At 45.5% G+C, this 23201-nt stretch overlaps 1 protein-coding gene across 1 annotated transcript; it reads left to right on the forward strand.

Moving 5' to 3' along the window:
• The first annotated feature begins 1219 nt into the window (after positions 1–1219).
• On the forward strand, positions 1220–8860 carry LOC123110797 (auxilin-related protein 1). Its single transcript, XM_044531405.1, has 8 exons — positions 1220–2095; positions 3134–4664; positions 4744–4867; positions 4949–5046; positions 5197–5262; positions 5471–5560; positions 7704–7880; positions 8196–8860. Exons 1-8 carry the CDS (start codon positions 1542–1544, stop codon positions 8232–8234), a joined length of 2679 nt encoding a protein of 892 aa, XP_044387340.1. The 5' UTR covers positions 1220–1541; the 3' UTR covers positions 8235–8860.
• Positions 8861–23201: the final 14341 nt, after the last annotated feature.

The raw sequence follows: 23201 nt of genomic DNA on the forward strand, positions 1-23201 counted from the left end.
GAGTATATGCTCAACCAGGCCCAACCATAAGATGTGCAAAGAAAAAAATGATGGAAGCAACCAAACGCGTTTTTTAGGGAAAAACCTGTCGCCGCTTTATATTTAACTAAACAAAGTTTGGAATATCATCCGAAATTACATCTAAAATAAACTCTGAAGGAGACTCAAGCCAAAGCTGTGATCTCTGCTCGCCTACTCCTACTCAGCTTATGCGCGGCAACATTGGCAGATCTCTGAACTCAAGACACTTTGAACTCCACCACAGACTCAAGCATCCCCTTTATTTCTTGAATCCATGGCCCTGCTGCAGGCAAATTCTTCTCCGTTTGTTTGATCATCTGCACCACCACTTGGCTGTCCAGCTCCACATGGATCCCTGCACGCAACCAAACACGTTATTAATTCAGTCGAATGCGTATTTCTTTTTTTAGATGAACAGGGAGGTCCCCCTCCCCGGTTCCATTGCTGGGAATGGAACCCCAAAAACACACCAGTATGTTTTTACATCAGCTCACTAAAAGGAGCAGTTCAGCGAATAAGAGTGCTAAGATAAAACTGAAAACTCATTACAGATCCTTCTCCTGGATCGCACGGCACGCAGGCCTGGGTATGAGTAGGGGTGTTTATCATGCTGATATCTTCGGAGCGTCGTTTGCTTCCATCCTTTCTGATCTTTTGAGCTTGAAAGGTGGTGCTGTAGCCGCCTGGGGTGACCAGCAGGCCAGGTTTTTTTTTTTTTTTGAGAATTAGCAGGCCAGGGTCGAGACGGGGCTACACAGCGTACATTTTTTTTAGGGTAAAGTCGAATGCGTATTTCGATTAGCGGTTCAAGTTGTGCGTGTGTGTGTGCATCCCGGCCAAGAAAAAAAAGTTCAAGTTGTGCGTCTTTCGGTCGACTACACGCCGATCGGGCCCACTCACCGAATCCCCCGCTTCCTTCCTTCCCTCCGGCTCTCGCGCGCTCCGAGAATCCGACGACGAGACCACCGACGCGCTCGCGGTCTCGGCGTGACACGACCCACCTCGGCACACGTCACTGACATGCGGGATGAGAACGAAGCTACGATCCACCTGTCAGTGGATCATCCTGACCCTCCACCGTGTAATCCTACCGTGCGCGTCGCCTTTTATCCCTGGCCCACATGGCGGTGGCCGCACGGGCCCCAATGATATACGCTCATGTAGCCTCGCCCCCTCCGGGCCCTCTCGCCAGACATCCCACCAAGACAGCCGCGTGGGACAAGACTTCTTCCCTCTCCCCCCCCCCTCTCGCCCTCTCCTGTTCCCCTCTCCCGTCGCCGGCGACCTCGACGGCGGCGTCTCCGGCGACCCAGGCGCCGGCTACGCCTCCCCATTCATCCGATCGATAGATATCTCGGGCCTGGGACCTCTTGCCCCCTCCCCAGAACCACCGCGCCTCTTCGCTCTGTTCACACCCTCGTCGTCTAGTGTTCCAAGGGGCCAATCCCCAGCGGGCACGAAGCGCCTGGGCCGGGTGCTCCCGCCCCAGATCCAGCGATCCTCCTGCCATCGCGGCCGCCATGGACGACTTCCAGGGCATCCTGGCCCGCGACTTCGGCCTCCGCCCTAAGGGGAAGGCTGCGCCCATGTCGGCCGCCCGCGCCGCGGCGCCCTCTGGATCCGCCTGGGACAGCACCAGATCCGCCGCCGCTGCCGCGCCATCCGCCCCCTCCTACGACGATCTCTTCGGGGCCCCGTCCTCCGCGCCGCCGCCCAAGCCCACGCAGCCGACCTCCATCGACTCCATGTTCGACTCCTTCGCGGAGCCCTCTGCCTCAGCCGCGCCGCCCAAGCCCAAGCACTCGTCCATGCCCGTGTTCGACAAGCCAGTCTACGACGACGATATCTTTGACGGGGTCCCCGGTGTGAAGAGCTCCTCGGTGCGCTACGACGACGTCTTTGCGGGCAACCACGCGCCGGCCCCTGCAGACGACGACCTGCTCGCTGGTTTCGGAACCAAGTCAGTGGCTAGGGAGGTGCCGGAAGATAAGTGGAAGCCCGGGCCAGCAGCCGCCTCAGCGGGGTTTGATGATTTGTTTGCGGGGATTGGCAGGAGCAGCCCGGTGAAGCAAAGGTAGGTGCTTTTATCTGTGTGGAAGTTATCTATGCGCGTATGTACCGAATGTTGCGTTGAGTAGAATCTGTAACTTGCCAATACGAAATAGGTTTGCATTGGTATTACACATGTTCAGTCAGGAATGCATTTATGATCTGTTTTAGAGCTCTGCTGCCCTGATTCACTTGGGCCTGTATCATCCCTACATGCATTATGTTAGGTTAGCTGTAGGTAATTTGGATAGATCTTAGACCAGTCTGTACATGTTATAGCTGCATGTCTTAGGCGCCTATGCAACAGAAGTTTCATCAAATTGAGATTATGTTTTGGTACATTGTATTTTTCGTGCTTTCTAATGCATGATAGTTTCTTTTTAATTTAGTAGAATCAGTTGACATTGATGAAGTTTAAATTCGTAAGGGGCAGATTATATCGAAAAATATTGGAGCACAGTGCAGCGGCTTATGATTTGAGGGGTGTGCCAACTTCGATTGGATTGAGCAAATTATAATAGAAGTTGGCGAAATTATATCATTTGGAGTTTGGTTTGCCTAATGAAATTGATTATTAGAAATAATCTGATGTATGTAAAGCTGAACGATTTAGTAATTTTTAATTATATTGCAAAGCTCCCTGATCAGTTTGCTTTTTGCATCATGTTGTTCGTAACAGATGCAAGTTATCCGCAAGTAGGCAAAACGCCAACCACTTTTTCCCCTCTTTTTGCCATTCAGATTAAATACCAACTAATGTGAATTCTGATACATTGGTACATGAATTTGTGACGCCGCGAGTTCACTTTGATTTTTGAGCTTTCAGAGAAAAAATAGGAAATTTGATTTGATTCAATTTATTAATGCAATTTCAAATGGGTTATGCAACAAAGTTGATGAGGTTATGAACTTGTTGCCTGTTATGTTTACATGGATCTCTTGTGATTAGGCAAAAACTACATTGATCAAAGATTTTCGTTATTTTCACCTTTTTTACTTTGATAGATGTTTACTTCCTTACAAATGGGTCCAGTTTGTAACGTTCTCATTTTTATGATCTCAGGCAAACTGCTGGTGCTAAAGAAAAGAGGGTGCCTACATCTCAGCCAGCTAGCATGGCAAGCGACCCTTTTGTTTCTTTTGAAACAACTTCTACTTCAGCCCGTCAATCCTCTGGGATATTCTCGGATCCCTTGGATGAATTGGGTAGGCATTCAAAATCTCAAGTAAAAACTGCTGCTGACAGTGGTCTATTTGAGGATTCTAGCGCATTCAATCAGGTCCCAAAATCAGAACCTTTGTTTACCACAAATTTGAGTGATGACTCTAAAGGTAGCAACGGATCAACCAAGGCCCGAGACTCGAGCCCTGTGCAAAATTTTCCGAAAAGAAACTCAGCCCAACAACCTTCTGTGGAGGACTTCGAAAATATTTTTACACAGTCACAGTCTGCCCGATATTCTGATGTTCATGTTGATAGTGGTGCTCCAGGTTCCGAGAAATACAGTGGGAATGGTATGGATGACCGGTCACCAAGATCAGATGAGTCTGAGGATGAGATATGGCTTACAGTTTCTGAGATTCCCCTCTTCACACAGCCAACGAGTGCCCCACCACCTTCAAGACCACCACCATCTCTTGCAATTAAGCAAAAACCGCATGGATCAAGAGCAAAACGAAGGGATGATGAATATCTGCGGCACTCCACCCAGAACTACAACCATAACAAAAATTCTTCGATGGATGAATTAGAAGAATTTGCCATGGGCAAACCTCAGAAATCAGCTTATGACAATGCAAATCCTTTTTATGAGGATGAATCTGAGCGGAATTCATCGGCGGCAGCATCTGCAGCTGCTATGAAGGAAGCCATGGAGAAAGCTGAGGCTAAGTTCAAGCATGCTAAGGAAGTACGAGAGAGAGAACGTGATGCAAAGCTTAGAAATAGGGAACAGCAGGAACAGGATGATGAAGCAAGGTCGTATGCACAGGATCGGGAAGAGAGAGAGAGGCAGGAGAAACTAGACAGGGAGAAAGAGATGAGACAAAGGGAGGAAAAGGAGAGAGAACAAAGAAGACTTGAAGAAGCGAGGGAGCTTGAGCAACAGAGAGAAAGAGGGAGGGGTAGACAAGCTGTGGAGAGGGCTACAAAGGAGGCACGGGAAAGAGCAGCTATCGAAGCACGTGCAAAAGCAGAGAGGGAAGCACACCTACGTAATGAGAGGGCTGCTGTGCAAAGAGCTCAGCAGGAAGCTCGTGAGAGAGCTGCAGTGGATGCTAGAGACCGAGCTGATAGGGCTGCTGCTGAAGCTAAGGAGAAGGCTGCTGCTCAAACCAGGGAGAGGGCTACAGCAGAAAGAGCTGCTGTTGAGAGAGTTCAACAAGATGCAAAGAGAAGAGCTGACCGAGCAGCAGTGGAAAAGGCCGCAGCTGAGGTTCGGGAAAGGCAAGCTGCTGAGGCTCGAGAGAGGCACGCTGCTTCTGCAGCGGCAGCAGCGGCAAGAGAAAAACAGAGTAAACCAGATGACCTTGAGTCCTTTTTTGGTATGGGTGCCCGAGCAAACAGTGCACCTAAGCAAAGGGCTCCAACAGTGGTGATTACAACAATCTTCGTGCAATAGTTGTTTTTATGGCAATATTTTGCTAGTGTTTTTCTAATTGTGAAAATTTCAGGATCCTACGTTTAATGCTCAAAGTCAAAGTAGAGCGGCAGCAACCTCTGCTTCAGCATCATCTATGCGGAAGGCATCATCTACAACAAATTTTACGGATGACCTATCCGTGATATTTGGAGGAGGTACTAATTATCCGTAACAGGAGTACTATTTTGAAGTTTGCCAGTTATAAATCTTCATTTGATTGGTTTATGTTCTTTTAGCTCCCACGCCATCTGATGAGTTTCAAGCGGTTGAAGGAGAGAGTGAAGAGAGAAGACGTGCTAGGTTGGAGCGGCATCAACGGACCCGTGAACGAGCGGTATGTTGATATAATTCCAATAAGGATTGCTCTCATCCAAAATTTGTTGCTGTTCATAGTTGATTGTACATTTTCTCTATGATAGTGGAATTGCGATGCATGCATAAATGTTTGAATCGTAGCTGATTTTTAACTTTACTACGTATGCAGGCAAAAGCTCTGGCTGAGAAGAATGAACGGGACATGAATGTTCAAAGAGAGCAGGCAGAAAGAGATGTAAGTACTCCTATCATGATACATGAGCCGATTTTTCTTCTTTTGGCCTCTAGTAAACAGCACGTAATACAGTCTCCATATATTTTTATACACTATGGCAGTTCCCTGGTTGCCTGTCAGTGAAGTGTGTTATTGTCCCATTAGATGCTTGTTATTGGCTGCTAATGGCTATCTCCTTACTTCTAATTGTGATGTCTGTTAATTCCAGAGAATTTCGGAAAGTTTAGACTTCGAGATTAAGCGATGGGCTGCTGGAAAAGAAGGCAATTTGCGGGCACTGCTATCAACTATGCAATATGTGAGTCCTTGAACTGCTAAAATTTGAGGCAATTCTTAGTTATTTCTGTCAATTCTCTGTTCATTCTATTCTTCTTCTAAACAGAAGCTACATATGTGCTTTTGCATTGTCTACTCGAATATATTATTTTATCGTTCAATTTTGTAATTTGGTTATTTATCCTGTAATTTTCTTGCAATACGTTATGGTCAACACATAGTTTCTCTTGTCTAAATTTTGTTCCGAGGGTATTTGTTTGAGCATTCAGATTCCTGCAATCCAAGTCTTAACTGCATGTTTCACTAAACTATTTTTTCGCTGAACTGACCAAGTGACCAGTCATGGCATTGTATAGTTTTGATTATTTGCTGATGCTTTAAATGTACTATATTCCCAAGCTGTCCTCATTGACTTAGGCTTTTGCATGAACTGGTTGGTGCATGCAACTCCACTCTTCTCATCATTTGGCCACCAATGGTCTCCGCCAAAAACCATCGCTTGGTTGGTTGTCTTGTTTCCTCGCTCTGTGAAAAACTCAGACAAGCCCAGTTGACTATTTTTCCTCCATTAATAATTTTCATGCCAATCTTGTTCCACTTTCCAACACCTTGGTGCACAAGTTTTCTCCCTTCTGGATTCATGATATCTCATCATGGGTGGGGGCTGCACATGGGCTGGAACAGAGAGTAGTGCACTGCTGACCCTGATTCCAAACTCCTGAGCAAACCTATCCTCTGCATACTTGTTGCTGGGAACCATCTCATATTAGGGACTACTCTGCTGCGGACATCAATAGTGCTCTAGGTATATTGGCCACTTATTTATCATTAAGCTTCTTAAGAGTATATTCCCACGACAATCTTGCACGCTTCCACAGGCAAATATGCATACTGAGAATTAGCGTGGAAGATTGTACAAGGGCAAAGGTATTCTAAGAAGCTTAATGATAAACATGCGATAAGCATACAAAGAGCAAACTTGTCATTGTCCTCTGTTAGGAGCATGGCATCTGTGAGATGGTTTTCCAATAAGCAGAGCATAGATTTGCTCAGTAGTATGGAATCAGAATCACCAGTGAACGAGTCTCTGTTCCACTTTCCATCTCCTGTGCAGCCAACACTCGTGGTGAGATACTGAGATATCATGAATCTGAAAAGGGATAAAACTGGTGTGCCAAAAGGTGGACAGCGGAGTATGATTAATAGAGGAACTGTGGTCAACTGGGCTTATTTCACGAATGCGTCTAAGAAGATGACCAGTGAGGCGGTGGCCTGAGATGAGATGGCAGAGGTCTGATCCCAGAGGTGTGCAGCCAGATGAGGGCATGACCATGCCACCCATCTTGGGGGGCTAGAATGGTTCGCTCATTGTGTGCCGGTACATGGGCGGAGAGGATGTACCCCGAGGAAGACACAAGCGCCCAATGATGCAGAGGCATCGGTTCAATTCACCGACTGGCGCAAGTTTTGATATGTCAGAAGCATTCTGCACGTAGATAATGACAGAGGGCAGCAGTGGAGGCACATATCCGGTAGCCAAGAGGAGTGGACGAGGGTGGTCCACGGGAAGGAGTGGGTAAGGAGGGGTGGGTGGCGAGCGCTGGCAGCTGGAACCTGGAAGAGGTATATAATAGGCAGCTGGGGTTCTGGTGGGTGGGAAGAGAACAAGGAAAACGTAGGCTCTGATACTGTAGAGTTGCATGCACCAATCAGTTAGCCGTAAAGCCTAATACCAATTGCAGTACATATCTTAAAAACATTTTGGTAAATGTGCTGCAATACCATATTTGTAGCAACAATGTGATCTGCATTTCATATTTGCTGGTTAAACTATATTTTTTCCCAAGAATGTGTTAAAACAGCAACAAAGTATAATATCTTTCATGCCACATATAAAACAATTAAAATCCTTTGCTGTGAGCTGTACTTGTAATACAGCCATATAGGTGATGTGGATGCAATCTCTCTCTCTTCCACCAGAAACATGTTTGTGGTTATGTTCTCTGCTGTTGTTATAGCTGTGTTCGAGCTTCTTTCAAACAATAACTCTTTGCTATCAACAGTCAAAGCATAGACTACTAATTATGCACATGGAATTGCATTATAGGATAAGCCAGAAAAGTTGTGTTTTTCCCGGTGGTGATCCATGTGTTATTTCTGAACAGGTACTTTGGCTAGAATGTGGATGGCAGCCTGTATCCCTAACAGATCTGATCACTGCTGCTGCGGTTAAAAAGGTGTACAGAAAGGCAACTTTGTGCATCCATCCTGATAAGGTGCAACAAAAGGGTGCAAATCTACAGCAGAAATATATCGCCGAGAAGGTTTTTGATCTTCTTAAGGTGTGTTAACTTGTCTGTTTCACACCAGTATGATGCTTTCTTTAGCTCAGGATGTGTACATTAAAGCTTCATATACTAGACGAAAACCCTGCATGTTGCTGAATCCTATACATAGTATCTAAATATTGTGTAGAATATTTTATTCAATCTTTGCGATTTGTACTATATGAGAAATTTCTATTAACCCTCCTCTCTACATGCCAAGATTGAATAAGTATAAATTTTTATTAATCTTTTCGATACACCAGAGCAGAAATAACCTTTTGATGTTCCCCAACATTTTTATTAACCCTCCTCTCTACATGCATTAAACAGGAGGCCTGGAACAAATTTAACTCCGAAGAGCTCTTCTAGACATTACTATGAGGACCATCTTCACCTGCGTGAGGTACTCGAGGAGAAGTCCACCCACCGCGCATCATACCTGCTTTGGCTGCTTGAGGTGCTCAAGGAGGGACATCCAAGCTGGAGCGGCCGGTCATGCCGTCAGGGGAAACAACGAAGTGATCAAGTGAAAGCCCCACCCGCCGTTATTTGTTATTGTATTGCTGTTTGCTTACTGCATCCATCTTCTTCCTTCCACCTTGTGCATGTGTTGATTCGACAACTATTCGCAGCTGCTACATGCCAGCGGACCTTCAACCAGTAGGTGTATATTAGCGTCCTTTTTGCTCGGTTGATGGTGGGTTCTGTGTAGCAGCGGAGCGGGATCGGTGTTGTGATTTTTGGGGTCCAATGTGCTTCATTTTACTTTGGGAAGGCCAATGTTACATGGATTCATGGCTTGTCACCTGTTTGATGCCATGGCCACTGTCATACGTTATGTTGTGTTGTTTATTGGGAACTGCTGGTGCAACCATTGGAGTTGGAGCCGTGCCTAGTGATTTTTTTTTCCTGTACGATTCTGTATAAAGTTGATCTAGAATTTTGGGTAGCTGGTTTGCCCTGTTTACCAAGCAAGCATTTGGTTTCCTTGTTCCTCGGAATTGGTTCAAATTGCCCTGTACGTGGTTGAATTATTATGCCAAGATCCGCCAGCTGTCATCAGAAATAACCAAATGCAACATGGTACATATAAACACTTAAATATGTCAGCATGCTATGATAACAGTACTTCCTAAACTTTTGCTTTCCCGTTTTAAGTCTCATTTCTATTGCTTCATATCACACGCTCAGATATTGAGGTGCATTAAATCATTGCATACAAGGACTAAAAAAAATCACGTAGAAATTCTTAGTTATTTATTGGTCATGCATGCATTACAATTAATGCATTGGCAAACACAATAGTTTGATAAAAATGAGTGCATTAATAAAGTACTTCTGCAAAGTATTAAAATTATCCCACTATTCATCATCTACCTTGGTTGGTGAGATATTCGAGTTAAGCCTTATAAACCAGAAAGGAGGGGTACTTGTTTATCATTCAAAAATTGTTCCCACACTTAAATATGTCGGCACACTGAGATTTCAGTAGAATTAACCTGGATCTTTCAATTTTATCTCACATTAAGGGTCAATTCTTTTAGGGGCTTTTTTGGCTTCTGAAATAAGCCGCCCCATACCCAGCTTATTCTAAAAGTTGAACCAAATTATTTTTTTCGAAGCCTACTAGTTACTAGAATAAGCTGGGTAGGGAGGATGTTATTCTAGAAGCTAGCAAAAGAATTGGCCCTAAAACTCAACTGACTACTTGTTTATCAGTTAGAAATTGTCGTGTACGTACGTCACATGCTTGGTTCAGCGATTCTACAAAACATAATTATTGATATCATCCCATATGCTGTGCTTGACCACTTTGCTAGGAATCAACTGACTGATTTCGTGGAGAAATCAGTTGGGTCCTGGGCCGTTAGATTTGTCCCTCGCAAACTGATGGATGGTCAACACAACAAGTAGCCGCACGAGCGTGTTGTACTGCAGGTTTGTCGTCCAGCACGCTGTACCATGCCCTTTGCATTGCAAACTTCCACCACCGGCGAGATCTACGAGCCGCAACACCATGTGTTGCAACGCAACTCCGCCACCCGCTGAAATCTACGAGGACGTGACACCATGCACACTGCGTGGAAGCATTCCCTTCCGACTATGAGATCCACTGTTTGCACCTCTCCTGCTCCGTAGCACATGTGGCACTGCACCAACATGCTCGGCAATACCAACCGCAACAACGACCGGCTATGCTCAGCAACACCGATCGTAGTGACGGTCGATGGTGTCGATGATGCTGGGCAACACTGACCACGATGGAGCATCGGTGCTGGGCAGCGGAGCTCATAACATCGGCGGTGGAGCGGGAAGGGAGGAAGGAGGAGGAGCGGGAGAAAGAGGGTGCATGGGAAAGGGAGAAAGGAAGAGCACGCGCCGACGAGAGTCTAGCAGTGACAGAAAAAAGAAGTGCATTGGTCGCCCAGGGAAGGGGATAAGGAGGAAGGGGAAAGAGGTGTGTGTGGGCCATACGAGGGCACATGGCACTTGTCGGAAGTGGCTTACGGGAGAGAGAAATCATCCGGTTAAAAAGAAAGCGTTTTTCCTTTCCTTATGTCATAGTAGTGCCTCTGGCTTTGGTGTATGCTAGTTATACACATGGCCAACCATAATTGCCCTTTTTAACTTCTGAACTTCAAAAATGCAGTTTGGAGCCCGGTCTACAGGTAGCACGTTGTTCTGTCCGAGTGTTCTTGTTCGCGATCAACAATCCCTGGCCAGAGATGGCCGATGGCGGCCGCCTTGGGCGGCGACATCGGCGTGCTGGTCAAGATGGTGGCCCTGAAGCATGGTTTGAGGCCTGTGGGCAACATATGGGCAGCACTAGATTTGGAGCATGGAAGGCACGGGGACAATCCCGACCAACACGCCACAACGATATGTGCCTTGCCATTTTGCGGCAGGCCTGGTCTTCGGTTCACAAAACCTTTATGGCAATGGTGCTTCCATGGTTCTTGTGACAACGAAGGTTGTTCTTCTTTTCTTCCGACAAGGGTCTCGACGGCACTAGGAGTTGGAGATGGCCGTCGGTTATGGTGTATGCAGAGATCCCTTAGGGCCCTTTGCCTCTTTTCTTTTGCGATTGTTTCTCCATAATGTTCAGGACACGTGACGGTTCCAGTAATCTCTGGTATGACGTGCTTGGTTACCTGCATCGTCTTTTGCTGTTTTGCATTTATGTCACAGATGGGCTTGGCTGGGGTAAAACAAGCTAAAAACCATCATTTGCACATAGTTTGGTTGCATGCATCTAGACTAGCTGCATGAGGGAAGCAATACTGACCTGCCTTTGGTTGCCCATGTTGCACTAGGTGCACAAACTACACATTGTTTGGTTGCAAATGGCATAAGGTGCTACCACCACTTATCACTAGTGGTGACCTTACCACACACGACTTGAACATAGTTTCATTCCTTGCTAGGAAACAAATCACAGTTAACCCTATCTACTAACAAATATCAGTACAAATATAAAAGTCAAATGGCTCAATAGGGGAAAGTTCATCGCTGCTGAACTAGTTGGAAGTCCATCCTCATCCTCTTCTTCTTCTACTGTCGTTGTTTCTTCTTCTACTTCTGCTGCTGCTGATTCTTCTATCGTTGTTGCTCTTCTTCTTCAGATCCTTGTCTAACCTCTGTTATCCCACATTTCCCGAGCCCACTCCATCCTTTTGTTCTTCGAGGCTTCGTTGTCAAGTGCCTCCACACCATGCCTGGGGCTGACAACATCATCAGGCGTCACCTCTTCCTCCTCTGGCACCAGGTCATCACAACCCCATTACAGGATCCAGTTATGCAGAATGCAACAATTAAGAACAAGCTTAACCTAGATGGGGAAAGTGTGAAATGTCTTATGTTCCAAGATCTTAAACCTATTCTTGAGAGCTCTAAATGCCCTCTCAACCATAACTCTAAGGATGGAGTGTCTGAGATTAAACAGTTCCAGTGGAGTTCTAGGATAGTTCCTACAGGAGAACTCGTCCAGATGGTACCTGGTTTTCCTGAAGGTGGAAGAAAACTAGGCCGACATGCAGAGCCAACATCTCCTTAGTAGAACTTGCCATCGGGGACATTGATGCCATCAGGTCGAATCATGCTGTCAGTTAGAATGTTAGCATCATGTGTTGATCCTTCCTAGCCAGTTGGCACATATGTGAACTTCATATCAAAGTCAACAGCACCAGGAACATTCTGGCTTGTGTAGTGCTTTCTCCCCCCTCTATGCTACAGCTTGTGACCTCAGCACTCTAGCAGTGACATGTGTAACATCTATTGCCCCGATGCAATCCTGAAATGGCATGAAATGATGGTGTTATGGCTATAGAAGAACAATACGAGCATGTCAAGGCATGAACTATACTGTCAATGTTCACCTTGAAATATGGATACCATTTTGGTCTAGTGCGAATCTTGCTAGGAGTACGGACGGTTGGTGACTTGATCATCTCTCCTCTGAGCTCCCCCAACAACATACAACACTTGACTGAAGTACCTGGAAATGGTCTCCAGTGATCTCCTGAACATGTTGTGGATAACCCTAAACCTCTGCTTAGATCGACAACATGGAGGAACATGGCAACTTGCTCTTCCACACTGGTGTTGATGCTATCTTCTAGCAGCCCCCTGCTCCTGAACGTCTGCATAAGTCTGACAAAAGGTGTTGTTCTCATTCTTAGCATCCACAGAGCCTCTTTGTTGTTGCAGTTGTAGATGTGGTTCAGATTTGCTATCCTCTCCTTATCTCGGGTTAACATTGGATCATAACATATGACAGGCTTGTCAGCATGACAAACAACTCTCTTGCAGATTAACATGAGCCAGGCCTAAATCACAGCTATCAGTGCTGCTACCTGAACTACCAGCTTCATCCGTCTGACGATAACCTAGGCGACACTGATGGTGCAGTGAGCAATGGCGAAGTCGATCATACACCTTGCCTAACGGTCTAACATAGGAGGGGGGCTTGTATGCTGCTTACCAGCTTTGGAGACGACAACGAGGATAGGACGGCCATGGTTGAGTCGAGGAGGACCACACGGATGCCAAGAAGGGAAGAAGCAACTCGTGCTGCCGGAGTGTGCTGCTGCTGCCGCCGCCGCTTGCACAGATCTAAGTCGTCGTCGTCACCGCCGCTGATGCTATGAACAGAGGAAGTGCTTGTCCTAGAGCTAGGGATGAGCGAGTATATGTGGGGTGAGGCTAGATTTCACGTCATCCGGCTTCGGCTGGTTTACTTCTCCCGCCATCTCCGCTCGATTTCACCTTGCATTGTAGTGTGCGCGCTGACTCCCTTTTCTGCCCCGCCCAGTCTGTCTCGCTGGAAGTTGCGTATTCAAGCGTTCCCAACGAGCCAGGATCTGGGGTACTTTAAAGTTTGTGCCTGTGCGAGCCAGGCCGCCCTGTTTGCAATCAAACACTTTTTCATGGCCCAACTGGGCCTGGTTGGAGATAATGTAGGCAACCAAACACGTCGGTAGTTTTCGTGAGTTTGGAATGTTTTATGTTAATGAAATGCATGGTTACTTCAAAAGAAAGAAAACCTAGCCAGGCTGGAGATGTATTACATCATACGTTGTCGGGAAATGTCAGCCCACCCATGTGTGCAACAGAGCTCGACTGTATCATGTTCCTCTGGCTAGGTGAACGTTGAGCATGGGCCATTGTTTCCGTTGGAAATGACCCACATCTTTTCCAAATGTTGGTCTTGTTCATGTCATTTCTAGAATGCAAATGTATTTGAATAGGCACACCATGAATTAGTTTCAAGATCTTAAAGTTTAGAACAACAACAACAACAACAACAACAACAACAACAATAATGCTTATAGTTCTTGCATCTTATCGATTAGCATAGCATATCAATCAACAATTGTGTCTGCAAGCTTAACAATATCCAACACTAATATGTAGAGCTTGGTCTGCTTGTACATGACCACTTTGGAATTCCTTGATCTTTCACGCCATCCCGCCTTAGCTGGTTTCTCTTGGCAATATATCCCTTGCATCCCTCGTCCACCTTTTCTGTAAATGTTTATGGTATTTAATTTGTAGGACAAGATGCACTAAGACCTGAAAAATTGTTCAATATTTTTGAAACAATGTCCTGTGAAATCGACAAGTGTGAAAGCATTTGTATTTGTGAAATTGCTCCCTTCATTCACATTTTGAACTAAATCGTTCTCACCGAGTTCGTCTATTTGGTCCGACCGAGTTGGGTCAAATGTGTGTAACGGTTGGATTTTGTGTGGAGGCTATATATACCCCTCCACCCCCTTCTCCATATGTGAGAGAGCCATCAGAACATGCCTACAGTTCCAGCATACATTTTCCGAGAGAGAACCACCTACTCATGTGTTCAGATCAAGATATACCAATCCTACCAGAAGAATCTTGATTTCTAGCTTCCACAAGTTGCTTTCGACTCAAATCATCTTTCCACCATATCCAAATCTGTGAGAGAGAGTTGAGTGTTGGGTTGAAGTCTCCATCAACATGGACGTACGATAGCACCACCTATGGAACCACACCAAAAATCTTAGTGTCTTCATTGCATTTGCACTCTCCAAACATTTCCCTTTACCCTCATATGCAATGTTCTACTTTTCACTGCTACACTCTTAGAACTGCACATGTAGGTTGATTGCTTGACTCGTGCTAATTGCTAAAATCTGCCACAACTAAAATTGGGAAAATGTTAGATTTTTATTTGGTCAAGCAGTCTAATCACCCTCCTCTAGACATGATTTCGATCCTACAAGTGGTATCAGAGATTTGTTCTCCATTTGCATTGATTTCCATAGCTTTGGTGATCATAGCCTTGGTTTCACAACCTAGAAGAGTATGGCATCTAGCGAGGGAAATTACCACCGTAGAGATCCTTACTTTGATGGTACTAATTTTGCTAGTTGGAAGCATAAGATGAAAATGTATATTCTTGGTCATAACCCCTCTGTTTGGGCTATTGTGCGTATTGGCTTGCAAGGTGATTTTTTTCGAGGATGGAGAAGAACCGGATCGTGAAGCATCCATGGAAGAAATGAAGATGTTGCAATACAATGGTCAAGCTTGCGATATTCTCTTCAATAGATTGTGCCCCAAAGAATTCAACAAAATCAGCCGCCTTGAGAATGCAAAGGAAATTTGGGATACTTTGGTTGATATGCACGAAGGTACCGAGTCCATCAAGGAATCCAAATTGGATGTGCTTCAAAGTCAACTTGATAAGTTCAAGATGAAGGATGGTGAAGGAGTCACCGAGATGTATTCTAGACTTGCTCTCATCACAAATGAGATTGCCGGCTTGGGAAGCGAAGGTATGACCGAAAAATTCATCATCAAGAAGATCCTAAGAGCCTTGGATGGAAAATATGATACCGTGTGCACCTTGATCTCAAACCCATGAAAGTCATTGGTAGAATTGTTGCTCATCAGATGTCACTCAAGGATAAGGAAGAGCTCCACAACAAGTCAAGTGGTGCTTACAAAGCTTCAAGTGATGCTCCTACAACATTAAGTGAGAAGCAAGTCTCCAATGAAGAATTGAGCTTAATGGTGAATAACTTCAACAAATTCTACAAGAATAGAAGCAAAGAGAGAAGCTCCAAGTCAGGATCCTACAATGACAAAAGATCTTCTAGTTGTGATCGTAATTGCTACAATTGTGGAAGACCTGAACAGTACTCCAATGAGTGTATGATTCCCTACAAGAAAAGAGAAGATTCACAAAAAAGGAGAAGTAGAAGATATGAATCACTTCCAAGAGAGAGGAGTAGAGATGATTGTTCTGAACGAAGACCGTCTCATAGAAGAAAGGATTCGGAGAAGAAGGACAATTCATCAAAGAGCTACACAAGACGAAGACATCAAGCTCACGTTGGTGAATGGATATCCGGTTCCAACTCCGACAACTACTCCGAGAGAAGCTATCACTCCGACTCTGAATATACTCAAGATGAAGGGGTTGCCGGTCTTGCACTTGTGTCATCCAACTCCTATGACATATTTGACTCAACAAATGAAGGAATTGGAAGATGCTTCATGGCTAAGGCCCTAAGGTATTACACCCCGAGTATGTTGATTTCAATAGTGACGAAGATGATTTGCTAGGTGATGTTGATTTACTTGTTGACAACACTAGTGATGAAAACTATGATGAACTTGCTAGTAATCATGCTTATCAAGATGAAACGAATGACAATGATAAGAAGGAGATTGAGCGTCTAACTAAAGAACTATACACTCTTAAGTTAGCTCATGAAACAACTCTAGAAGATCATAGAGAGCTCCAAAGGACTCATGAGAAGCTACGATTCGAGAAGCTAAATTTAGAGCAAGAGCATGAGTCCTAAAAGTTATCAATGATGATTTTCGAAAGAAGAGTTCTTCTTATCTTGCCAAACATCTCCTCTTGTCTACTTACATGCCACATGTAAAATCTAGCAATAAGATCAAGAAAGGTTCCTCCTCTAGTAGTAACAATAACCATGTTAAATCCAATATTGTTGCTTCCAGTAGTTCTCTTGATTCCACTAACGATTCTCTTAGCCAAGTTACACTTAAGTAAGAAAATAGCTCATTTAAGAGAACTATAGAGAAAGGTGTTTACAAGAGCCTTGCCGGAAGTAAGCAATTTGAGGAAATTGTACGCAAGCAAGGAAGGCACCAGAAGAATCAAGGTGTTGGTTTTGAATGAAAGTTCAATGCCAATGGAGTTGAGTGGAAAGAAGATCAATACCTCAAGACGAAGTTTGTTCCTCAACAAGAGAAGTATGGCCCCAATGCTTTCAAGGGAACACAAGCTCAAGATGATCTTCCACCACAAGACCACAAGTTAAAAGGCAAGGACAAGCTTCAAGAAGAGATTGACTCATTTGAAGAAGGTCCTAAGGCCAAGTGGGTTCCCAAGACTACATAAAGTTCCACTACATCAAGTACGACTACAACTCCAAGGACTCACATCAAGTTGATGTGGATCCCATAGAAGAAGAACTAGAGCATTCTTGAGGGTGACTCCGCCAACATACTTCACTCATATTCATTTTGGGAAGAACATGTGCAGTCAACTTTCATATCTTGCACTAGTTCATGGAGTCACAAACCCTCTTGTTGGTAAGACAAGGGACAAGGTAACCTAATGCTTTCATGGACATCATCATATGTGTAATTCACTCTATGTCTATGGATATCCTTGCATGTTCCTTGTGGGACTAACCCATGTAGGTATTGAAAGTGCATCATTCCAATGGATCGCTCCAAAAGATCTACATCAACATTGAGCATCCACATCTTCAACATCTACATGAAGTCATCATCGAAAAAACCCAAGGTTAGTTCATTCCTCTTACGGGGGATATCACATCTAGGGAGAGCTTTGCTCTAAAAATTGAGCTAAAGCAACTCTAATGGTGTGAACACAACAATGCTTTATGTAAAAGTGGTCACCCCACTTGTGCTTAAACGATGAGTATGACCTATGATCAAATGTTCTCATTTGACTCCTAAGTCAATATACTCATATTTAGATGAATTAGTCATCGGCAATTGCTTGATAGATGCTAGAGTGTATGTGCATGCTTCGTCACATGTTTCATTTGCTATCTTATTGTGTGAGCATGTTGGTTGCATAATTTTCTCCATTCGAGGACATTCATTTGTAGTTTTGATTGTTTGTTCTTTATTGTCCAAATGGATGGACAAGAATGACTAAGTACTCCCTTTAGCTATCTATGCCTTTTCTCTTCTCAAATTCTATTCATGCTACATCACAAAATTTGAATAAGTCTTTTTTGGAACCTCCGAGTGAGGCGCACTCGGAGCCACTAATCCGTCAAGGGCTGACTTCCAAAACCATCTAGTTAATTTCGGTCAGACCAACTCACCCATATTCGGTCCCACCGAAACCACTACATTGATCTAGGTTTTGCATCTCGGTGCTACCGAGCCGTTCCACTCGGTGCCACCGACATCTAATGGGTATATATATCTCGCGGCCTATCGTTTGGAAAATTCTTCAAACTATCATGCTTGCGTCCCCATTGCTGTCACCCTTGGTCTTCGAATCGTCGCCGTCTCCACCTGTGCACCGTCATCGCAAGTCTCCACCTCCGTCAATGGGAGTCGCCTCCACCGTTGCCGCCGCAGCGAGCCATCACCAAGTTAGGGTATGGTTCGAGCCCTTTGTGCAAATTTCTTTCTCCTCTTCAATGGACAAAGTTATTGCATGTATTCTTGCCACGATTGAAAACTTCATATCCATACAAAAACTCCTTTAGATTAGATTTGATGCAAAATCTTAGGGTTAGGTTTCCGCCGAACTCATCTCGGACTGACCGAAATGAAGTTTTCGGTCCCACCGATTGGTCCTGGCCATTGCACTAAGTACAACTCGGTCTGACCAAAACGTTACTGACCGGTGAGATCGAAAGCAATTTCTCAGTGAAACCCTACCATCTCGGAGTCACCGAACTACAACTCGATCTGACCAAAACTGCATGTTTAGACTCTGTTAAGTGCTTTGGTGTTACCAAGGTTATCATATCAGTACATCCGAAATGCTTTCTGCAGAAAACTAAAGTTAAGATTTTGTCTCAATTTTTGCAAAAACAAGCTGCTTTTGTGATGCTCATCCACTCTACCCATATCCATCTATTCAAAGTAGAGATGTCTGAGGCTTCTGATAGTCAGGACAGATCAATGGAGCAAGCCAACCTCAGTCAGGGCATGATACGTCTCTGTCGTATTTATAATTTTTGATTGTTTCATGCCAATATTATTCAACTTTTATACTTTTCATAACTTTTTATATGATTTATTTGGACTAACTTACTTATCCAGTGCCTAGTGCCAGTTCGTGTTTGTTGCATGGTTTCCTATCGCTGAAAATCCATATGAAACGAAGTCCAAATGTGATGAAACTCTCTGGAGAATTATTTTGGAATATTTGTGAATTTTAGGAGTTGGAATCACCGCAAACGGAAGCCCACACAGCCCACGAGACATCAGGGCACGCCCCAGGCCCCTGGCGTGTGGTGGTGGGTTGTGCCCTCCTCGAACGTTGGTTGGATCTCTACTTCGGGTGCAAGGAAGCTTATATCCGGAAAAAATAATGTAAAAAGATCAGCCCAATCGGTGTTATGGATCTCCCAGAATATAAGAAACGGTTTTCGGCCAGATCTGGGGAGCACGAAATAGAAGAGAACAGAGAGGGAGATCCAATCTCGGAGGGGATCCTGCCCCTCCGCCGCCATGGAGGCCATGGACCAGAGGGGGAACCCTCCTCCCATCTAGGGGGGGGGGCAAGGAAGAAGAAGAAGGAGGGGGGCTCTCTCCCCCTCTCTCCCGGTGGCGCCAGAGTGCCGCCGGGGCAAGGATCGTGACGGCGATCTACATCAACAATCTTGATACCGTCAACACCAACTTTCTTCCCCTCTATGCAGCGGTGTAGCACGCCTTCTCCCTGATGTAATCTCTACTTAAACATGATGCTCAAATCCATATATTATTTCCCAATGATCTATGGTTATCCTATGATGTTTGAGTAGATCCATTTTGTCCTATGGGTTAATCCTGATCTTGGTTGGTATGATTGTATATTTTATTTATGGTGCTGTCCTACGGTGCCCTCCATCTCGCGCAAACGTAAGGGGCCCACGCTGTACGATGTTGCAATATGTTCATGGTTTGCTTATTGTCAGTGTTGCGGGGGTGACAGCAGCCTAAACGCGGATAAGTGGGTCATGGCGTATGGGAGTAAAGAGGACTTGATACTTAATGCTATGGTTGGGTTGGTTTCACGACCTTAATGACCTTTAGTAGTTGCGGATGCTTGCTAGAGTTCCAATCATAAGTGCATATGATCCAAGTAGAGAAAGTATGTTAGCTCATGCCTCTCCCTCATATGAAATTGCAAGAATGATTACCGGTACTTGTTATCGATTGCCTAGGGACAAATGACTTTCTTGTCGACAAAAGCTATCCACTTTTATTGCCTTGCAATTTATTCATAATTTTATTCTCGCAAAGTACTCGTAGTTTTACTCTTGCAAAATAGTTTCATATTTGTTCTAGGTAAAGCAAACGTCAAGTGTGCGTTGTATCGGTGGTCAATAGAACTCGAGGGAATATTTGTTCTGCCTTCAGCTCCTCGTTGGGTTCGACACTCTTATTTATCGAAGAAGGCTACAAACGATCCCCTATACTTGCGGGTTATCAGGGCACTAGTCCCAACAACGGCTATGATGATGGCAGTAGAAGCACTCCTAGCAACCTGCCTAAGGCTGCTACCAGACAGAGGAAGATGAGAAATTTTGACAGTGAAGATGAGGATTTTGTGGTTGAGGAAGAAGTGACTTCCAAGAAGAAAGTAGTCAAGAAAGAGTATGTTGGTGCTGCTACCACCAAGCCCGGCCTACAGAAGAAAGCTCCTGCTAGAAGAGCTCCCATGAAAAAAAGTAAGAAAGTCAATTATGACTTAAGAAACCATGAATTTTTCACTCTTGAACAATCTGATGATGAAGCTGGAGATGGAAGAAGAAGAGGGCCAGAACAACCACAACTAAGGTTCTTGGCAAACCTTCCATGAGGGAAAATGATGATGATGAAGCTGTTGCACCCCCTGCCAGGTCTCAGAAGTTGATGGTTGATGCCATTAAGACTGGTGTTGCTCCCTCCAAGCCCAAGACAAAACATCCACCTGCTGCACCCAAGACTTCAACTCCAAAGAGATCCACCAGAAACATATCAGCTGCAGAGAAGAACAAGGCCCAGTGCCAGAGGTCCAAGAGAGTAATGAGCCAGTAGTGCTCAGAAAACTAGAGCCAAAGATTTCAGACCACAATGATGATCATCCAGTGGCCGAGAACATGAAGTTGAGGAAGTATCATGGTCTAGGATTGTGGAGAAAGATAGATCCATATGCCACAAGGAGGAGGACTGCTGTTGACTACCGTTTCCACACCAGAGAACAACATGACTTCTATGAGACTGTGTTGTTCGACAAGAATCCCATTGTGTGTGACATGAAGTGGGTTGTGACGCCCGGATGATTAAGCTACAGTGAACCCCGCTAATGATGCCGCGTCACCTCAGTCATTGTGGATAAAATCGTGTCAGTTCGAAACCCAGTTCAAATTTCAAATTTGAAACAAAGGCATACAATAAAAGTTTTTTCAAATATTAAAATCAAATTGTTCTAGTTTTAACAAATAATGCATAAGTAATAATGGTGGAGAAACCAACATTCTTTAAAAGTGTTTGAATGTCCTAAAATAAATAAAACAGTAGCAAAAGAGTTTAATTGAATGCCTTTTATAATTAATAAAATGTTAAACTATTTTAATTGGAGGTTTAAACTTTTTGTAGTAGAGGTACAATTAGTGATACAAATTTAGGTAAAACTTTTGCATTTTATAAAACTAATTAAGATAAAATAGTAAAAGGAAAAGTAAACGAAAAGAAAAGACAAAACAAAATTAAAATAAAAGGAGAAGGGATCCCCCCTCTTTGCCTGGGCCTTCACTGGGCAGGCCCAGGCAGACGAGGCCGGCCCAGCCGGCGCCTACATCACCCCTGGGGCGACCGAACCCTAGCGGTCACTCCCCAGTTGCGCCACTCCCCATAACTCTCGCCCCCACTCGCCCCCTCACGTTTGGTTCCTCCTCCCCCCGATCTGGTTCGAGGAGGACCCGATCCCAGCACAACCCCATCGCCCCGGACCGCCGCCTCCTCCCCGCAGGTCCTCCTGTCGTCCTCGTGCCGTTGCCTCGCCACCGGAGATGGACGGATCCTCGAGGCCCCGTTGAGGATCTGGCCTACCTCGCCTCCTTGCCATGGCCGGCCCCAAGCACCGCGCCTGCAGCAGCACCGCCGTCGCGGCCACCTCGTCGCCCGGAGCTTCCTCACCGGACTGCTTCCTCCACGTCGCCGTCGTCCCCATCGACCACCCTGACCCCCGCTGCCTTTTCCCCCTACCGGCCCCGTGAGCTCCGCCCCTCCTCCTCCTTCCCCTGTTCTCGTGCGAGCAAGCCCACGGCCACACCCGCGCCTGGAGCTCGCTCTGACGCGCCCATGACCTGCCCGCGCGTTACCGTCACCGCCGCACAGTTGCGCCCCTCTCCGCCCGCTCCCTGCATCGCCGTGGTCCACGTTGGCGCATGGCCTGGCCGCGCCCAGCTCCCTCTGCTGCGCGCCCAGTGCCCCCTGTCGCCCCGCGCCACCTCGCCCCTCTGCGCCACCTCCGGTCACCGCCTGCCTCCCCCTGCAGCTCCGGCCTAGCCTCCCCGTGGCCACTGCCGCAGCTCCTGCTAGGCCGTAGCCAAGCGCCACCTCCGGCTGCCGCCCGCACGGCCTCCATTGGCCGCCCGCGCACCACCGCGGCCTCGCCCCGCTTCGCGCCTCGCCAGCGCCCCCCGGGCGCCCTATCGGGCGCCAGCGCCCGAACCGCCCCGTTTGGCCCTGGGGCCACTGACAGTGGCCCCCCTGGAAACTTGTTTTTTTTAAGAAAAAAAAGATATATAAAAAAATAATAAATAATAAAATTTAGTTAATAAACTTAATTAATCTATTTAATTAAATAGTTAAAACTAATTATTCAACCAATAAAACTAACTACTTCTAGTTAACCTGAGACTATGACGAATGGGACCCACATGTCTTGACCCAGTCAACAGGCGGTTGACTGATGGCATCATGCTGACCTCACGCTGATGTCATAATTGCCTTTTCTAATTAAATTAATTCCAGAAATAAATTAAATCTTTTAAAATTAATATAAAATAAACCGTAGTTCGGATGGAAAAACTTTGTACATGAAAGTTGCTAAGAATGATGAGACAAAACCGGATATGCAGCCTGTTCGTCCGCCATGCGTCCCTAGCATAGTGAACCTGCAACATTTAACCTCCGGTTCATCTATCCGAAAACGTGAAACACCGGGGGAACTTTCCCGGATGTTTCCCCCTTTCGCCGGTATCACCTACTACCGCGTTAGGGCACACCTAACACCGCTCATTGTCATGTCATGCATAGTCATGCTTATGTTTGCATTGTATTTATTGTTTCTTCCCCCTCTTCTCTCCGGTAGACTACGAGTCCGACGCCGCTGCTGCCCAGTTCGGCTATGGAGTTGACGACCGCTCCTTCTTGCCAGAGCAACCAAGCAAGCCCCCCCTTGATCACAAGATATCGCCTATTCTTCTCTCTACTGCTTGCATTAGAGTAGTGTAGCATGTTACTACTTTCGGTTAATCCTATTCTGCTGCATAGCCTGACATTGTTGCTACAATTGTTGATACCTTTACCTGCTATCCTAATGCTTAGTATAGGATGCTAGTGTTC

Source organism: Triticum aestivum, chromosome 5B (assembly GCF_018294505.1).
Source record: "Triticum aestivum cultivar Chinese Spring chromosome 5B, IWGSC CS RefSeq v2.1, whole genome shotgun sequence".
NCBI classification, from domain to species: Eukaryota; Viridiplantae; Streptophyta; class Magnoliopsida; order Poales; family Poaceae; genus Triticum; species Triticum aestivum.

Coding starts and splice junctions, on each gene's coding strand:
- LOC123110797 (XM_044531405.1), top strand. CDS start 1,542: ATGGACGACTTCCAGGGCATCCTGGCCCGCGACTTCGGCCTCCGCCCT. Junction 4,665..4,743: donor AGCAAAGGGCTCCAACAGTG/GTGATTACAACA, acceptor TGAAAATTTCAG/GATCCTACGTTTAATGCTCA. Junction 5,047..5,196: donor AACGGACCCGTGAACGAGCG/GTATGTTGATAT, acceptor CTACGTATGCAG/GCAAAAGCTCTGGCTGAGAA.